This window comes from Epithele typhae (genome assembly GCF_022376455.1).
Source record: "Epithele typhae strain CBS 203.58 chromosome Unknown BXZ73scaffold_51, whole genome shotgun sequence".
Taxonomy (NCBI): Eukaryota; Fungi; Basidiomycota; class Agaricomycetes; order Polyporales; family Epitheliaceae; genus Epithele; species Epithele typhae.
Window position 1 is genome coordinate 268,370 of NW_025954242.1, and position 14,891 is coordinate 283,260.

Sequence of the window (14,891 nt, forward strand, 5' to 3'; positions counted from 1 at the left end):
ATTTGTGTTGAGATAAAGGCAAAACATGCAAAACAGACGATTTCGAGGATAGACGCTGTATCGCTGAATTTGTACTTGTTTTGCTCCCCGCTTCCACCCTACACATTAATTGCTCGCTTCGCTCGCAACTACATAGGAGCGCTGCAGGAGATTCTCAAGCCCACCGCCGCTGTCCTCGCTCGTCTACTCCGCCAGTTGGACGGCGCGCAATCCGACCCTCGGCATGGATATAGTCGGTGACCGAAGCTCAGCTCCGAGGCTGGCAATCGGTGCAATGATATCGTGCAAAGTAGTAGCTACAATACAGCACACCTGTAGGTACTGGTATGCGCGCACTCATGAATGTATCAACGACCCAAGCCGCACTGCAGCACGAGCTTGCGCGAGTCGATTTTGGTGATGGCCCCTCAGACCTTGAAGCCACGAGACTTTCGGCGACCACGGGCACGCTCGAACTGAGGCCACAGGTCAGGACGTCGTATAGGAAACATGGGGCCTCGAAACATACTTTGCGGCCCTTCGAGGCGGTGTAGGGCTTCTTGTGCTTGTGCGGACCCATACCGAAATGCTTGACGGCTTCACGAGTGTTCCTCTTGCCGCGGAGCAGGATGGTGTTCGACCCGGTGGGCGCACGGAGCGCGAGCTGGTCGAGGGTGATGATCTCACCACCTGCCTTCAGGATGCGCTCCTTCGCCGAAGTGGTGAACCGGAGAGCAGCGATCGTGAGCTTGGGGACCTCGAGCAGACGAACATCATCGGTGATAGTTCCGACGATGACGATCACTTTCGAGTCGCGATCGGTCGCGCTCTCAGTCTCCTTGACGATACGGGAGAGGGAAATGGGGGGGCGATTGGTTTTGGAGAGGAAAAGACGGTGGAGGATCGTCTGACCGAAGACAACGAATTGAGTACAACGCTGCAGGTGCAATGGCTCCAACCCCGCACCTTGTTAAACGCAGAGTCCGTACGCCTGGCGAGGAAACGGTAGAGCTGGGGTGCACCAAGGTTGGCATTTCGTAGTGCTTCGATGCCGATCGACGTACCTTTACCAGCAAGAGCAGGTATGGGTCTTCGCTCCCGGGGGAGGTACGGTTGCCCTTCTTTACGTGGTGCTTCTTGATGTCGATACCCTGGGGAACGGGTGGGAATTGAGAGGGTATATGAGGAGGACGGGCAGCAGGCCAAGCTCACCATCTTGCTCTTGCAGGAGATTGCGGTTCGCGTCGTCTGGGCTGGAGAGTTAGAGCGCTCACGGTGGCATGCGGTGGCTGAGAACTGTACATCACCTCGCCCTAAGGTTTGGCGCTCGTTCGGACTCCGAATCTCATGCGACCAGCGCGCCAAACATGCGCAAACGTCCCCCAAAGCCAACCGTCATGGTGAGCACGGTCCCGCCGCCCACCCAATGTCCCCATTCCGTGCTCACCTTCTTGGCCGCTGGCCTCTTTCATGTCGTAGTACGCCGACGCTGCCCCTGCCGCTGACCCCTACAACGAGGCCTACAAGGACCTCGACGACCCGCCACCAGCGTCTGCGGCGCCCGCCTCAGAGTCTCGGGACCGCGATCAACCTCCTCCCCGAGGTCGTTCGCGCTCGCGTAGTCCGGTGAGGTCGTCAAGCTATCGTAGGTCGCCCCCTCCGCGTCGTCCCCCTCAAGCGCCGGCTGTACGTCGTCTTCATAGTCTATGGCGTCTATGGACTAATTTGGCGAAGCAGGCGCCCAACCCCTCCAATGTACTGGGTATATTTGGACTTAGCATTCGTTCGACTGAAAGGGACTTGGATGAAGAGTTTAGTCGCTTTGGTCGTGTCGAGAAGGTTGTCGTCGTGTACGACCAGAGGGTGTGTTGTCATGATCTCTTTCGTGGTCTGGACTAACCTTGCCTCAGTCTGACCGCTCTCGTGGATTCGGATTCATCACCATGTCAACTGTCGACGAAGCAGCACGATGCATCAAAGAGCTCAACGGAGTCGTAAGCCCCGCTTATTTCATGTTTTGCGCAGCGTCTGAACGATCTTCGTAGGAGTTGAACGGTCGTCGCATTCGCGTCGACTACTCGGTTACTGACCGTCCTCATGCTCCCACTCCTGGAGAGTATATGGGACATCGTCGTCGTCGCGGTGGAGAGCCACCCTCAAGCGGCCGCGGGTACGACCGTTTTGATGACAGGGACCGCCGTGATCGTGAACCCTACAGGGGCCGCTACGACCGCGATCGGGACCACTACGGCAGGGACAACAGGGACTGGCGTGATCGTCGCAGCCCTCCCCCGAGGTCGCGGTACTCGCCCGAGTACAGACGGCGCAGGAGCCATTCCAGGAGCCCACCGCGCGGTGGCAGCCCGGGTCGGGGTCGGGACTATGATGCCCCCTCCAGCGCTATGGCTGCCAATGGGAACAGCGACTCTCGCTGGTGAAGCAACCGTGCGTTGATCGTCTCCATGTGTTCATAACTGCTGCTCTGCTTTGATGGCTCGGAACTGTGTCGCTCGGATGGCAAGGCCCAGACAGTGGCAAGTGGAAAGGGCGCAGCGGTCTGCTTCTGCAAGTTTACGTATCCTCAAGTCGTTCTTTCTCCGTCTCGGACTCCGTTATCTCCTCAATAGCACAAAACTGAACTGTCAAGTCTGCTTTCTATATCACCTTCAATATTCTGTACCTTGCTATGACTACATGATGTGTTTGCAAATGCAAGATGGATGAATAAAGCAAGACAAATGTGTTAAATCTTTTAACTACTGGGGTAGCCACTAACTGCAGTTTAAGCATTTATAGGTGATGATAAATTCATACCAGAGCCTGTTATCTACATGTGTAGATCTAAGTTCCACAACCAAGGGTGAGCAGACCTTCTGTCTAAAAGCTATCCACACCCTGTCTCACCTACCAGGGTGCCAAGATAAATGGAAGACTAGGCCTGGTTGCTGGCCAGTCACAAGACAGGAGGTACTGTAAATATGTCACTAAGCTCATGTACTCACCCATCCATTGACATTTAGATGTTTGAACATTGTTTCTTCTCCATACACCACTGGACTATATCTACTCACAATCTGTAAACTACTGCTTACCAGCCCAACCACCACCTGTTTAGACACCAACTACAAGGACCATGACTTACAAACACCTGCACCTCATGAGACTACAGTGGTTATTCACCAGGTGCATCTGTTGTGACAGCCTATCAGCAGGTGCAGATACATCTGGTGCCAGCTGGTTCAGTCACGCTCGACACCACCTTCCCCAAGCATGCTTGTGCACCGATACTGTCCTGAGATGTCCAGACATCAGTGTCTCAGGTGCTGCCACCTGAGCTCATGTCTCTCTTTTTTTCACACCACATCTTGTATATGATTAGTGATAAAATATATTTATTAGTAAGCTACTGCATAGGTGCACTAGTATGTAATACCACACCCTGCAACAACACAGAGGCAGAGGTAGAGGCAGTGATGAGGCAGAGGGCCAGGATAAGGTGGAGGAGGGTGATGTGGACAACGTGAATGTGGAAGACACAGAGGCAGGCAACACAAAGGCAAGCAAGACGGAGGTAAGGGATGTGAAGGCAGAGGAGAGCAATGAGGAGGGCTTGTGGGAGGATGTGGAGGGCCCAGATGAGGTGGAGCAGGTGGTGGGTGACATGGGTGAGGGTGTACAATGTAAAGAGGGAGGAGGTGTAGAGCAACAAGAGCAAGTAATGTGAGTAAAGGAGACAAAGATGGGAAGCACTATGCTGTGTCGTCCCTCTTATAAGTCTCGAGGCCATGGTGCATGAGTAGTGAGGTAACGGTGAGTCCATATGAGTCAGTACGAGTCATGGTGGCGGCATGTTAAGGTACGGGCGCGCAGAGTGCGCACGTGCCAGATTTTGGTGTACCAGCCGAATTTCGGCCACGCTGTGAGCAGGGCTCGGGCGTCTTGACTTCGGCGAAGTATTTCACCGAACTTCGGCCATCAGATTGGGTGATCTGAGACCATACGGACTCTTATGTACTCTACGTGCGTTCCACGGACGCCAGCTTACCTCCACCTGCACTATCGCTGTATTTGTTACCTCAATCAAAGGTTTGGACGAGTCTGGCACCAGTGCAATCGTGATATTGTCATTTTACATCTTTTTTGACTCCCCCCTACCTCTACACGAGGTCTACTGAATACTATGAGTCACAGGTCACCCCAACAAGACCATTTCGGCGCGTTGTCGTCGTCTGCAGCCCTCGATATGACTGCAGACGCAACACGCAGCCGTCCCTACACCCCAATTCCGTCTCGCCCTTCGAGCTCAACACTTGCACACGGCGAAACATCACATTCGCCACGTTCGCATGCTCCCAGCGACGACGACACAACATATCGCCCCTCTGCCCAAGTGTGCGATGCCAGAGTGCCTATCACAACGCCTCCGACGCCGACCCCTCAGGCCTCAACATCAACAGGAGTACGTGGATTCGGTGAGTATCCCATTGCCGCACCTTCCCCATGGCAAGATGCCTCCTACTCTACGTACCACAACTCGATTATGTTGAGTGCGCAGGCTGGGCCATCAGCAGACCCTCGACGGTTCGCTGAAGATCGCCTGCCGAGCGTGCGTACGCTGCACGCCCTGCCGTTGAAAATACCCAGGCGGAATTACTGCAACACTGCAACCGCCTGGTGTCAATTTTGGCGCGATTGGACACGTTCCACCGTGATCTTGGCGCCGAAATTCACGACACCATGTCATGTACGAACTGTGTTCTTGGAAACGCAACCAGCGTGCTGCTGGACGTCGACGGGGTAATCAGTAGAAATAAATTTATTGAATGACTGCCCTACCGAAGCCCAGCTATGATCGCGCACGAACTGGAATGTGAGCGAGAGCAGGTAGCACACGAGCAAGAGAATTGTGTGCTCCACTTCACGCTTCACGCTATGCATGAATAGGACCCACTGCAGCCAGCAAAACCAATCGCTGAGCAGCTGCCGTCCCAGATTGACGAAAGGAGCCATGCTACGTATGAGAGTGGCCGAACTTTGCATAGCTCTGTGATAGAAGGCTCTGCCTCTCATAAAAGTCGGCGAAGTGCGGCTGCACCCACACATAATGCTCCCGAACTGCTGCCTGACAGTGATAGCGAAGTTCGGAGACAACAGCCGCCAAATTTCGCTCTTGCTAGCCAGGATGCGCGACGATATGCACAACCGGAAGTTCCTGTACGTGCTCCCTCACCTGAGGGTCACTACCGTGACTATCGGTCCACGTATACGCAAATTCTGGATCAGCAACACGAGGACGCAAAGCAACAGCTGCGATTCGAAGCTGAGCAATCACGTCCAACGTATGACCACAATGCGGCAAGCAATGCATGGTTCGCAAAGGCATCGAGCACATTGTATGCTCCTGGCCTAAGTGCAAGCCGTGCACCGTACCCCGCAATCACAAGAAACCATGCGCCGAGTGGTTACTACTATCAGGAACAACCTGTGCAAGTAGTACCCTCTGCACATGCGTCTGCACCCACACCGAATTCACAATTGCCTGGCACGCAGCACCTTGATGTGCTGATGCGGCAAATTGTGGAGAACATCCGCTTTAAAGTCGGCGGACGCAGCATTCCGCTGCCTCAGGGTGCAAAGCAGCTGAAACCGGACATGCCAGACAAGTAGGGTGGTGAAGATGACCGCCAGAAATTTGTGCTCTAGCTGGATGGATTCCTGAATTGGCTCAGGGCATACAACTTGTGCGGCCCTGATGCCGATGAACATTGTTCGCGGCAAATTCGGCTATGCCTTGAAGGACGAGCAATTGACTGGTGGACCCAGTCAATAGACCGCCCTGGCGTGCCACATCTGTCCTTTGAAGAGATCATCTGCAAGATGCACACACACTTTGTGCACTCCAGTATGGCCGCAAAAGCAACCAAGGAATTCACAAAGTGTATGTACTCGCATCGGAAGGGTGTACTCACGTTTGCCTCAGATCTCCAACGCCGTGCAGGTGAAATGATCGAACACCCCACAGACTACGAGATGAAGCTCCGTCTGTTCCATGGGTTGCCCGAAAACATTCGCACTCACCTGGGTGTGAACGGAGCATCAACCCCAAGTACAACTCGTGGCTCGACATTGTCGAGAACACACAACAGCTTGAGGGGTCCCTGAGGGTGGTTAGTTCGGCGCCATGTACGGGAACGTATGGTGCGGCGTCCAGCACACCATCATCAAAGGATGACCGCAGCAGTCGTGAAGGCCACAAGCCGAACCACCAGCAGGATCGCCGTGATGGAGACTGCGGCCAAACACAATTGCACGACCACAGCCACCGAAATCACGGTAACAAGTCAGTGAGCCAAGGATCACGCCGAAATTTCTCAAATAATCGACGTGATCACTCAAGCTCAAAGCGTGAGCATTCCGCTGGAGCAGAAGGATGTCCATCTACTCCAGGTGTGAAAGCCGCCGAAAATGCGTGCTTTGCTTGCGGAAAGACAGGTCACTATATGCGTGATCCTGTGTGCCCCAAGTACAGCGAAACAATGAAGAGCGAGGGCCCGAAAACCACACGCTTCCACGCGCAGCGAATTGTCAGAGATGACGGCTGCAGCGAGGATGCGTGGGGTGGGTCACAATATGAGTTGGGCTCAGAATCCGATGGAGCAAAGCTCACTCCAGAGGGGGAAGATCTAGACTCTGAAGGATTGGAAATTGTACGCTCCTACGTGATGCGCACACTTCTGAACCTCCACTTTGGTGCCATGCGTACTACGCTGCACGCCAAATTTTCTGTGAATATTTGGCGTAAGACTAATACGCCTTCTACAGCACAGCCGGAACGATCTCCGGTGGACCAGGCGGCACTCTGTTGCCTGGTCAATATCAACGGACTTCAAGCATACACACTGTTCGACACAGGCAGTACAACCGACGCACTCACGCTGGATTTTGTGCACACTACCCGCGCAAAACGTATTGTTTTAGACGAGCAGATTGTACTGCAACTCGGGTGCTCAGGTAGCCAATCTAAGATCAACTACGGTGCTCGAGTACCTATGAAGCTAGGACCGATTGATGCCAAAGACATGTACTTTGACATTGTCAACCTAGATCGCTACGACTGCATCATTGGGACGCCGATTATGAATAAGTACGGCATAGAAGTGAGCTTCGCCAGCCGTACTATCAAAATCGGCGACCAGATCATTGAGGCGTTCGACTACGACCAGGATGAGAAGTACTGGGCAGGGCGTAAGACTACCTCTGCCAGACAATCACCCCGGAAAGCGAACAAGCCTAAGAGCAATTGACTATCGCTGTCAGCAACCACTACGATGCACCCCTAAAGCGACAGTCAAAGAGGTTGCAGATGACGAAGTTAATAAACAAGCGAACTAACACGCTTGCGCAGATAGTGTGCACATACTCAAGGACTTGAATGAAGAATCAGACAAGCCCCTGAGTATGCATACCACTGCCGATGTGACAACAGATGAGCGTGAGGAGAAGGATGAACCCACCGAAATTCCTCCTGCGCCACCTAGAGTTGCATACATCTATCGTGAAGACCATGAGACACGTGATTTAGGCCGTCTTGAGCCCAAATTGAGGTCAAAACCGCCGAAATTACGCCGGAAATTCGGTTTCGGGACCGTGTCGTGTTGCACTCGGATACGGGTGTGATGCGGGACCGTTTCGGACAGCCGGATCCTTACGGTGCCAATGAGGAGCTGGAGGCTGTCAGTGGTTGAGTATCAGAGAAACATGGATTCTCGACTCACCGACGCCGACGTTCCCCACCTCCGTGAGAAGTGGCAGAAGGAAACCGAGGACCTCACAGGCCCTATCCCTGCCGAACTTCCACCTTGGCGAGAAGTTAACCACCGAATTCCGCTCATTGATGAGCAGAAACGGTATAACTATCACCACCCTCGCTGTCCGGACGCGCTGAAGCAACAGCTGCGCGACAAGATGTGTCGTGGAACGGACTCTGGATGTGCCCTATGTATTATTTTTCGCCTTTTCCTCACCTTTTCTCTGCCTGTTACTATATTGGAAGGTTGTTCCCGCGCTTAAGCGCCCGTATCGCGGACTCTCTTAGCACTTGCACTTCGTGTCCTAGCCCTCATCTCGACCTCTTGGTCTTTGTGGGCTAGGTGAGTATCTCGATTGCCTGTATGTATGTAGAGCTATGTTAACTTGGTCTTTGTGGGCTAGACATCCCTCGTGTGACTCTAGTTTGCGTCTGCTTTGCGCCTAGTGCCGGCAACGCCTCTGCACCACTACATCGAGGTCATCCAACCTCCATCTCTACCCATCCACCCCTCCCTCTCCTCCGATTGGCGTTCGCGGCCCGCTCCCGCGTCATTAGGTCGAGATCTAACCAGTGAGTGCTGGCATCAAAGCATCGGATCGCCCCCACTCGCGCAAGCATCGTCCCCACCCTGTGCCACTCGCCCCGCTCTTCCCCTACCCTGCATACCTGCCGGAGTTATAAGGCTCTGAGCGTATCGCAGTCTCCCTGGGTCTGTTGAGCTCGAGTATCACACTCTGAGAACACTACCCCGCTCCCGGCCGACGACTCTATCCGCGCAGTTGGTCATCCCGACTGATTGGCTGCCCGGAAGCCTCAATAGGTGTTCACTTCCCCGGAGCGTACCCTGGTTCCTAGAGCACGGTGGCTTGCGCAGGTCATCAGCACGCGGTTGACACTGAAGACAACCGGCACGTCCACATCGTCCGCAACGAGCGAAACGACCTCCTCTGGCGAGAGTGCGACAACCAACCGTGTCCTCATATCCGTACCCCTGTCACCTACACGACCCGCAGGGCTAGATTCGACGAGACCCACACTCCTATCACCCCTAGTCATGGATCCAGCAGTTTCAGGCCCTCATGCAGGCCCTCACCGCGAACCAGCAGCAGTTGGTTGCCGGACAGGCCAACCTTACGCAGGCGGTGACAATCTGGCAACCGCGTTCCAGAACCTGTCCACCACCCTCCCCAAGCTATGACGAATGCGACGGTGGCTTCGAACGTCAACACCCAAGCCACGAAGGACGCGACAAAGGTCGCGAACAAGCCCCAGCCGTACAACGGCAAGACCAGTTCGGATGCACGCCGCTTCGTAGCATCCTTCCAAGTCTACGCGATGCAGATGGGGCCATCTGAACACTGCCAACGCCACGGGCGGCTTCGATCGCGACGACGCGAAGTGGATCAAGTCGGCTCTCACTCTCCTCACCGATGACGCTGCGATCTGGGCTACCCCCTACCTGGAAACGATCGGTAACGGGCTGGCGTGTTCAACAACGACTGGACGACCTTCAGAGCGGCGTTCAAAACGCGATTCGAGACGGCCGACGAGGCAGTCGACGCGAAGGCAGCCCTGCAGGCTCTTCACCAGCGTAGCCTCTCCGTCGTCGAGTACTACGCGCGGTTCAATGAGCTCGCGGACAGGACGGCTACAGCCAGACCGACCTCCGCGACAGGTTCTACGAGCACCTCTCCTCGGAGATCAAGACGAGTTGGTGCATACTGCTCGCAACACTTGCTGCGCTCCCCGACCTGTTCAGGTCGCTACGGACCTCGACATGCGCATTCGCACGCGCAAGGCTGAGCGTGCGCGCGAACAGGGCAAGTCTGTTGCGACCCCGACTGTCCCTCGTACCGCCACGGGCAGTTCGCATCTGTGGCAACTCCCTCGACCATGCGCGCCTCCCGCGACCCCGACGCGATGGACATTGATGCTGCCAAGCTGAGCGAGTTCAGGCGGTCGATGAACGGCAGGTGCTGGGGCTGTGGTGCGACCGACCACCAGAAGAAGGACGGCAACCACTCGAACGAGACTTGTCGCTGGTGCGGAGGCCGTGGCCATCGCGAGAGCGTTTGCCAGAGCAAGGCACTGGGCAGGCCACGCTTGGGCGGTCAGCAGCGCGTTGCAGCTACCACCGAGGACAGCCCGGTCGCGTCGACCTCAACGGCGAACTCCAATGTGCAGGGGATCAACGCAATCCTCGAGCAGATGCAGCAGATGACGGAGCAGCAGAAGATCCTCCGTGGCGAGCTTGAACTGCTCCAAAAGTCTTTTCCGAACGGGCCCGCTTAAGAGCTGCGCGGCAGCGGCGCCCCCACCAAGGTCTCTTCTTCTTCTTTCCCTGAACCTGTACCTAGCGCGTACGATACCGTAGATAGCTGTACTATACCTGAAGCAAATCGATCGGTTCGCATTTTCGCACTAGCGTGATAGTAAAAGGAAACGATAAGAGTGTTAAGACCGCAGCAATGATTGACTCTGGTGCGACTTCGCTTTTTGTTAGTAAAAGGTTCATAGATAGGCATGGTATTTCGGTGCACCCGTTGTTCAAGGAGATCACAGTGCACAATATCGACGGTACAAAGAACAAAGCAGGCAGTATTACGCATTTCACAAGGCTTACGTTAGGTATGGGTACATATAGCGAGCGTCTCGATTTCTTAGTTACAGATCTGGGACCAGAGGACATGATTCTTGGCTTGCCTTGGTTACGTACGGTGAATCCGGAGATAGACTGGGAGAAGGGAGAATGCGGATTGAGACGGACGAGGAGGAGGAGGAACGGCCTGCGTTCGAGCGTATCAACGCGAACCGGGCACAGCGACGGAAGTGGCAGAAGGCAGGAGTGTTGGAGGATGCGAGGGAGGAGGTGTGGTGTGCGGCAGGCTACACCTATTCGACGCAGCTGGCAGAGGCTGCCAACAAGGGGAAACCTCAGAAGACGTTCGAGGAGATGGTCCCGGAGGAGTATCGACGCCACGCTAAGGTGTTCTCCGAGGTTGAATCAGAGCGTCTCCCTGAGTCGAAACCTTACGACCACGCGATCGACCTCAAGCCTGATGCGCCTGAGTCGATCCGCTCCAAGGTTTTCCCCATGCCTCTGAACGAGCAGGAGGAGCTTGATCGGTTCCTGGAGGACAACATGCGCAAGGGATACATCACACCTTCTAAGTCCCCCATGGCGTCTCCAGTCTTCTTTGTCAAGAAGAAGGACGGGAAGCTCCGGTTAGTACAGGACTACCGGAAGCTGAACGACGTCACTGTCAAGAACCGCTATCCGCTTCCTCTCGCCTCAGACATTGTGAACCGGCTGCGAGAAGCGAAGTACTTCACCAAGTTCGACGTGCGCTGGGGGTACCACAACGTCCGGATCAAGGAGGGTGACGAATGGAAGGCTGCCTTCGTCACTAACCGAGGGTTGTTCGAACCCAAGGTTATGTTCTTCGGGCTCACCAATTCGCCGGCCACCTTCCAAGCGCTGATGAATTCGATCTTCGCGGATCTCATTGCGCAGGGCAAGGTAGCGGTGTACCTGGACGACATCCTCATCTTCACGGACACCCTAGAGGAGCACCGTCGACTGGTTCATGAAGTACTTCAGCGGTTGGAGGAGCACGACCTCTACCTGCGCCCTGAGAAGTGCGAGTTCGAGCGGGAGGAGGTGGAGTACCTGGGGCTGGTGATCCGTCAGGGCTCGGTCAGCATGGACCCGGTGAAGGTCAAAGCCGTGCGCGACTGGCCAGATCCTCGTAACCTGCGAGATCTGCGCGGTTTCCTTGGATTTGCCAACTTCTATCGTCGCTTCATCAAGGACTTTGCTAGGCTGGCTCGTCCCTTGAACGACTTGACGAAGAAGGACGTCGCGTGGACATGGGAGTTCGCGCAGCGTCAGGCATTCCGCGCGCTCAAGGACGCCTTCATCAGCGAACCGGTTCTCGCTACATGGGCACCAGATCGACCCACCAGACTCGAGGTGGACGCTTCTGGATTCGCAACGGTGGTGTTCTGCTCCAGAAGCTCCCCGACGGCCTATGGCACCCGATCGCGTTCCGCTCAGAGTCCATGTCGGATGCAGAGCGCAACTACGAGATCTACGACCGAGAGCTCTTGGGGATCATCCGAGCATTGGAGGACTGGCGCCACTACCTTGAGGGCCTTCCAGATCCCTTTGAGATCATCACGGATCATCGGAACCTCGAGTACTGGCGTACTGCTCAGCATCTCTCACGGCGGCAAGCGCGATGGTCAATCTGGTTGGCACGCTTCGACTTCGTCCTCACCCACAAGCCTGGGAAGACGAACACGCAGGCAGATCCTCTCTCGCGTCTCCCCACTCATCAGGTCACGGACGCGGAGGACAACCAGGAGCAGGTCGTACTCAAGCCAGAACGGTTCGCTCAGCTAGCTGCAACCATCTGCAGCGACACCGATCTGCTCGAGCAACGCATCCGTGAGTGCACCAAGCGCGAAGTGGAGGTTAGAAGCGGGCTTGCAGCGCCGCCTCGCAGGATGGCAAGTGGAGTAGCCGAGTGGGAAGAGCACGGGGGCCTGGTGTATCACGAAGGTCGCCTATACGTGCCGGCCGACCCAGAGCTCAGACGAGAGGTTCTTCGGCGATGCCACGACTCGGTCACAGCTGGACACCCTGGACGCAGCAGCACCCTTGAGCTCGTCAGCCGACACTACTGGTGGCCTGGGATGGCGCTCTTCGTGGCCAAGTACGTGCAGGCTGCGAGCGCTGTCAGCGCTACAAGCCAGCTCCACATCCACGCTCCACCCTGCATCCGCACGACGTCCCTGAGGCCCCCTGGAAGGTGGTGGGAGTAGACCTGGTCACTGGGCTCCCAGAGTGCGAAGGGTTCAACGCCATCGCGGTGTACGTCGACCACTACAGCAAACAGTGTCACGTCCTCCCCACACGCGACAGCGTCGACGCTGCTGGCATTGCAGACCTGCACTACCGCGAGATCTTCCGCCTACATGGTGTCCCTCGGAAGATGTGTCGGACCGTGGTCCCCAGTTCGCCCGCGTAATGCACGAACTCTACGGCAAGCTCGGCATTGAACATGCACTCACCACCGCGTACCACCCTCAGTCTAACGGACAGACCGAGCGAACGAACCAGGAAGTAGAGCAGCACTTGCGCCTGTTCGTACGCAAACGGCAAGACGACTGGGTACGCTATCTGCCAACGCCGAGTTCGCGCTGAACAGCCGAATCCACTCTGCACACAACCACACCCTTCGAGGTCATGTACGGGTACAAGCCAGACTTCACGGTACCAGTGGGAACAGAGACTCGCTTCCCTCATCTCGAGGATCGTCTAGAGGGCATGCGCCAAGCACAGAAGGACATTGAATCAGTGCTGCGCGCAGGCAAGGCGAAGATGAAGGTCCACTTCGCAGAGGAACACCCTCGTGATCGGAAGGCATTCGAAGTCGGAGACAAGGTCTGGCTTAGCGCAAAAGACATCAGTGTGCACCAGGCAACGCGCAAGCTTGGTGTCCGGCAGCTGGGACCCTACAAGGTGGTCGAACGCGTGGGTGACCTAGCCTATCGTCTCGAACTCCCACCCACGCTCAAGATCCACCCGGTCGTACATGTGGATCGGCTGTCCAAGTATGGAGGGAACGAGGTGAACGGGCGACGAGCACCACCGCCAGAGCCAGTGGAAGTGGACGGAGAGGAGGAGTACGAGGTGGAGAGGATTCTGGACAGTCGGTTCTTCAACCGCCGGCTTCAGTTCCAGGTGCGGTGGAAGGGATACGGAGAGGGGACGACTCGTGGGAACCAGCGGCGAATGTCGCCAATGCCCCAGAGAAGGTCGCAGAGTTCTACGAGCGCAATCCCAACGCGCCTCGCAAGATATCTGCGACTCTATTCGCCGCGCTGCCATGGAGGAGGGTTGAGCACCCTGAGCATGCAGAAACGGAGAAGGAAGACTGGCAGGAGGGGAGGATCATGTCCATCCGGGACGGATGGGTTTTAGGAGGGGGGTAATGTCGTGGAACGGACTCTGGACTCGCCCTATGTATTATTTTTCGCCTTTTCCTGCCTTTTCTCTGCCTTACTATATTGGAAGGTTGTTCCCGCGCTTAAGCGCCCGTATCGCGGACTCTCTTAGCACTTGCACTTCGTGTCCTAGCCCTCATCTCGACCTCTTGGTCTTTGTGGGCTAGGTGAGTATCTCGATTGCCTGTATGTATGTAGAGCTATGTTAACTTGGTCTTTGTGGGCTAGACATCCCTCGTGTGACTCTAGTTTGCGTCTGCTTTGCGCCTAGTGCCGGCAACGCCTCTGCACCACTACATCGAGGTCATCCAACCTCCATCTCACCCATCCACCCCTCCCTCTCCTCCGATTGGCGTTCGCGGCCCGCTCCCGCGTCAAGATGGACACCTACCTGAACGCGGGATGGTGGGAGATGAAGCCTGCTGCTCAAGCGGCTCCACTTCTCTGCATCCCGAAAAAACCGGCAAGCTTCGTACTGTCGTTGATGCACGCCAGCGCAACGACAATAAATCAAGGACGTTACACCGTTCCCGGACCAAGATGCGATCCGGAACGACGTTGCGTCTGCAGCTTACCGAAACTAAGATTGACATGTCGGACGCGTACGAGCAAATCCGCATCGATGTCAATGACATATGGAAGACGGCGTTCTCCACCATCTATGGTACCGCCGTCTCGCACGTCATGCAGCAGGGGAGACTGTAATGCGCCTAGCACATTTCAGCGCCTGATGACATGGATATTTCGCGAATATATCGGAGTTTTCGTCCATGTATACCTGGACGACATCTTCGTATTTTCGCGATCCGTCGCTGAACATGAGGCACATTTGCGGCCTTTACCAAACTGCGCGAACAGCATCTGTTTCTCAGCAAGTCCAAGCTTGACGTTTATTCGCTTTTAATGGACTGTCTGGGACACAAGATCGACAATCGCGGACTGCACGCCGACACAGACAAGTTGTCGCGCGTCGTCCGTATTGGCGGCCAATGCGTTCGCTGAATGGTGCAGAGATTTCTCGGCCTTGTTCAGTATCTAGCGCACTTCCTACCCGATGTTTCGGCGTATACTTCGCCGCTGGAATCCATCT

At 55.6% G+C, this 14,891-nt stretch overlaps 2 protein-coding genes across 2 annotated transcripts; one reads left to right on the plus strand and one right to left on the minus strand.

Annotated features, from left to right (window-relative positions):
- Positions 1-407: 407 nt before the first annotated feature.
- BXZ73DRAFT_104457 (60S ribosomal protein L18) lies at positions 408-1,283 on the minus strand (the record flags this gene model as incomplete). Its single annotated transcript, XM_048015887.1, has 6 exons — positions 408-455; positions 509-886; positions 946-990; positions 1,044-1,130; positions 1,192-1,200; positions 1,254-1,283. 6 exons carry the CDS (start codon positions 1,281-1,283, stop codon positions 408-410), a joined length of 597 nt encoding a protein of 198 aa, XP_047874809.1.
- A 430-nt stretch (positions 1,284-1,713) lies between these two features.
- BXZ73DRAFT_51782 (uncharacterized protein) lies at positions 1,714-2,417 on the plus strand (the record flags this gene model as incomplete). Its single annotated transcript, XM_048020694.1, has 3 exons — positions 1,714-1,842; positions 1,890-1,973; positions 2,025-2,417. Coding segments are annotated over 3 exons (606 nt in total), but the record flags the coding sequence as incomplete, so codon positions are not given.
- Positions 2,418-14,891: the final 12,474 nt, after the last annotated feature.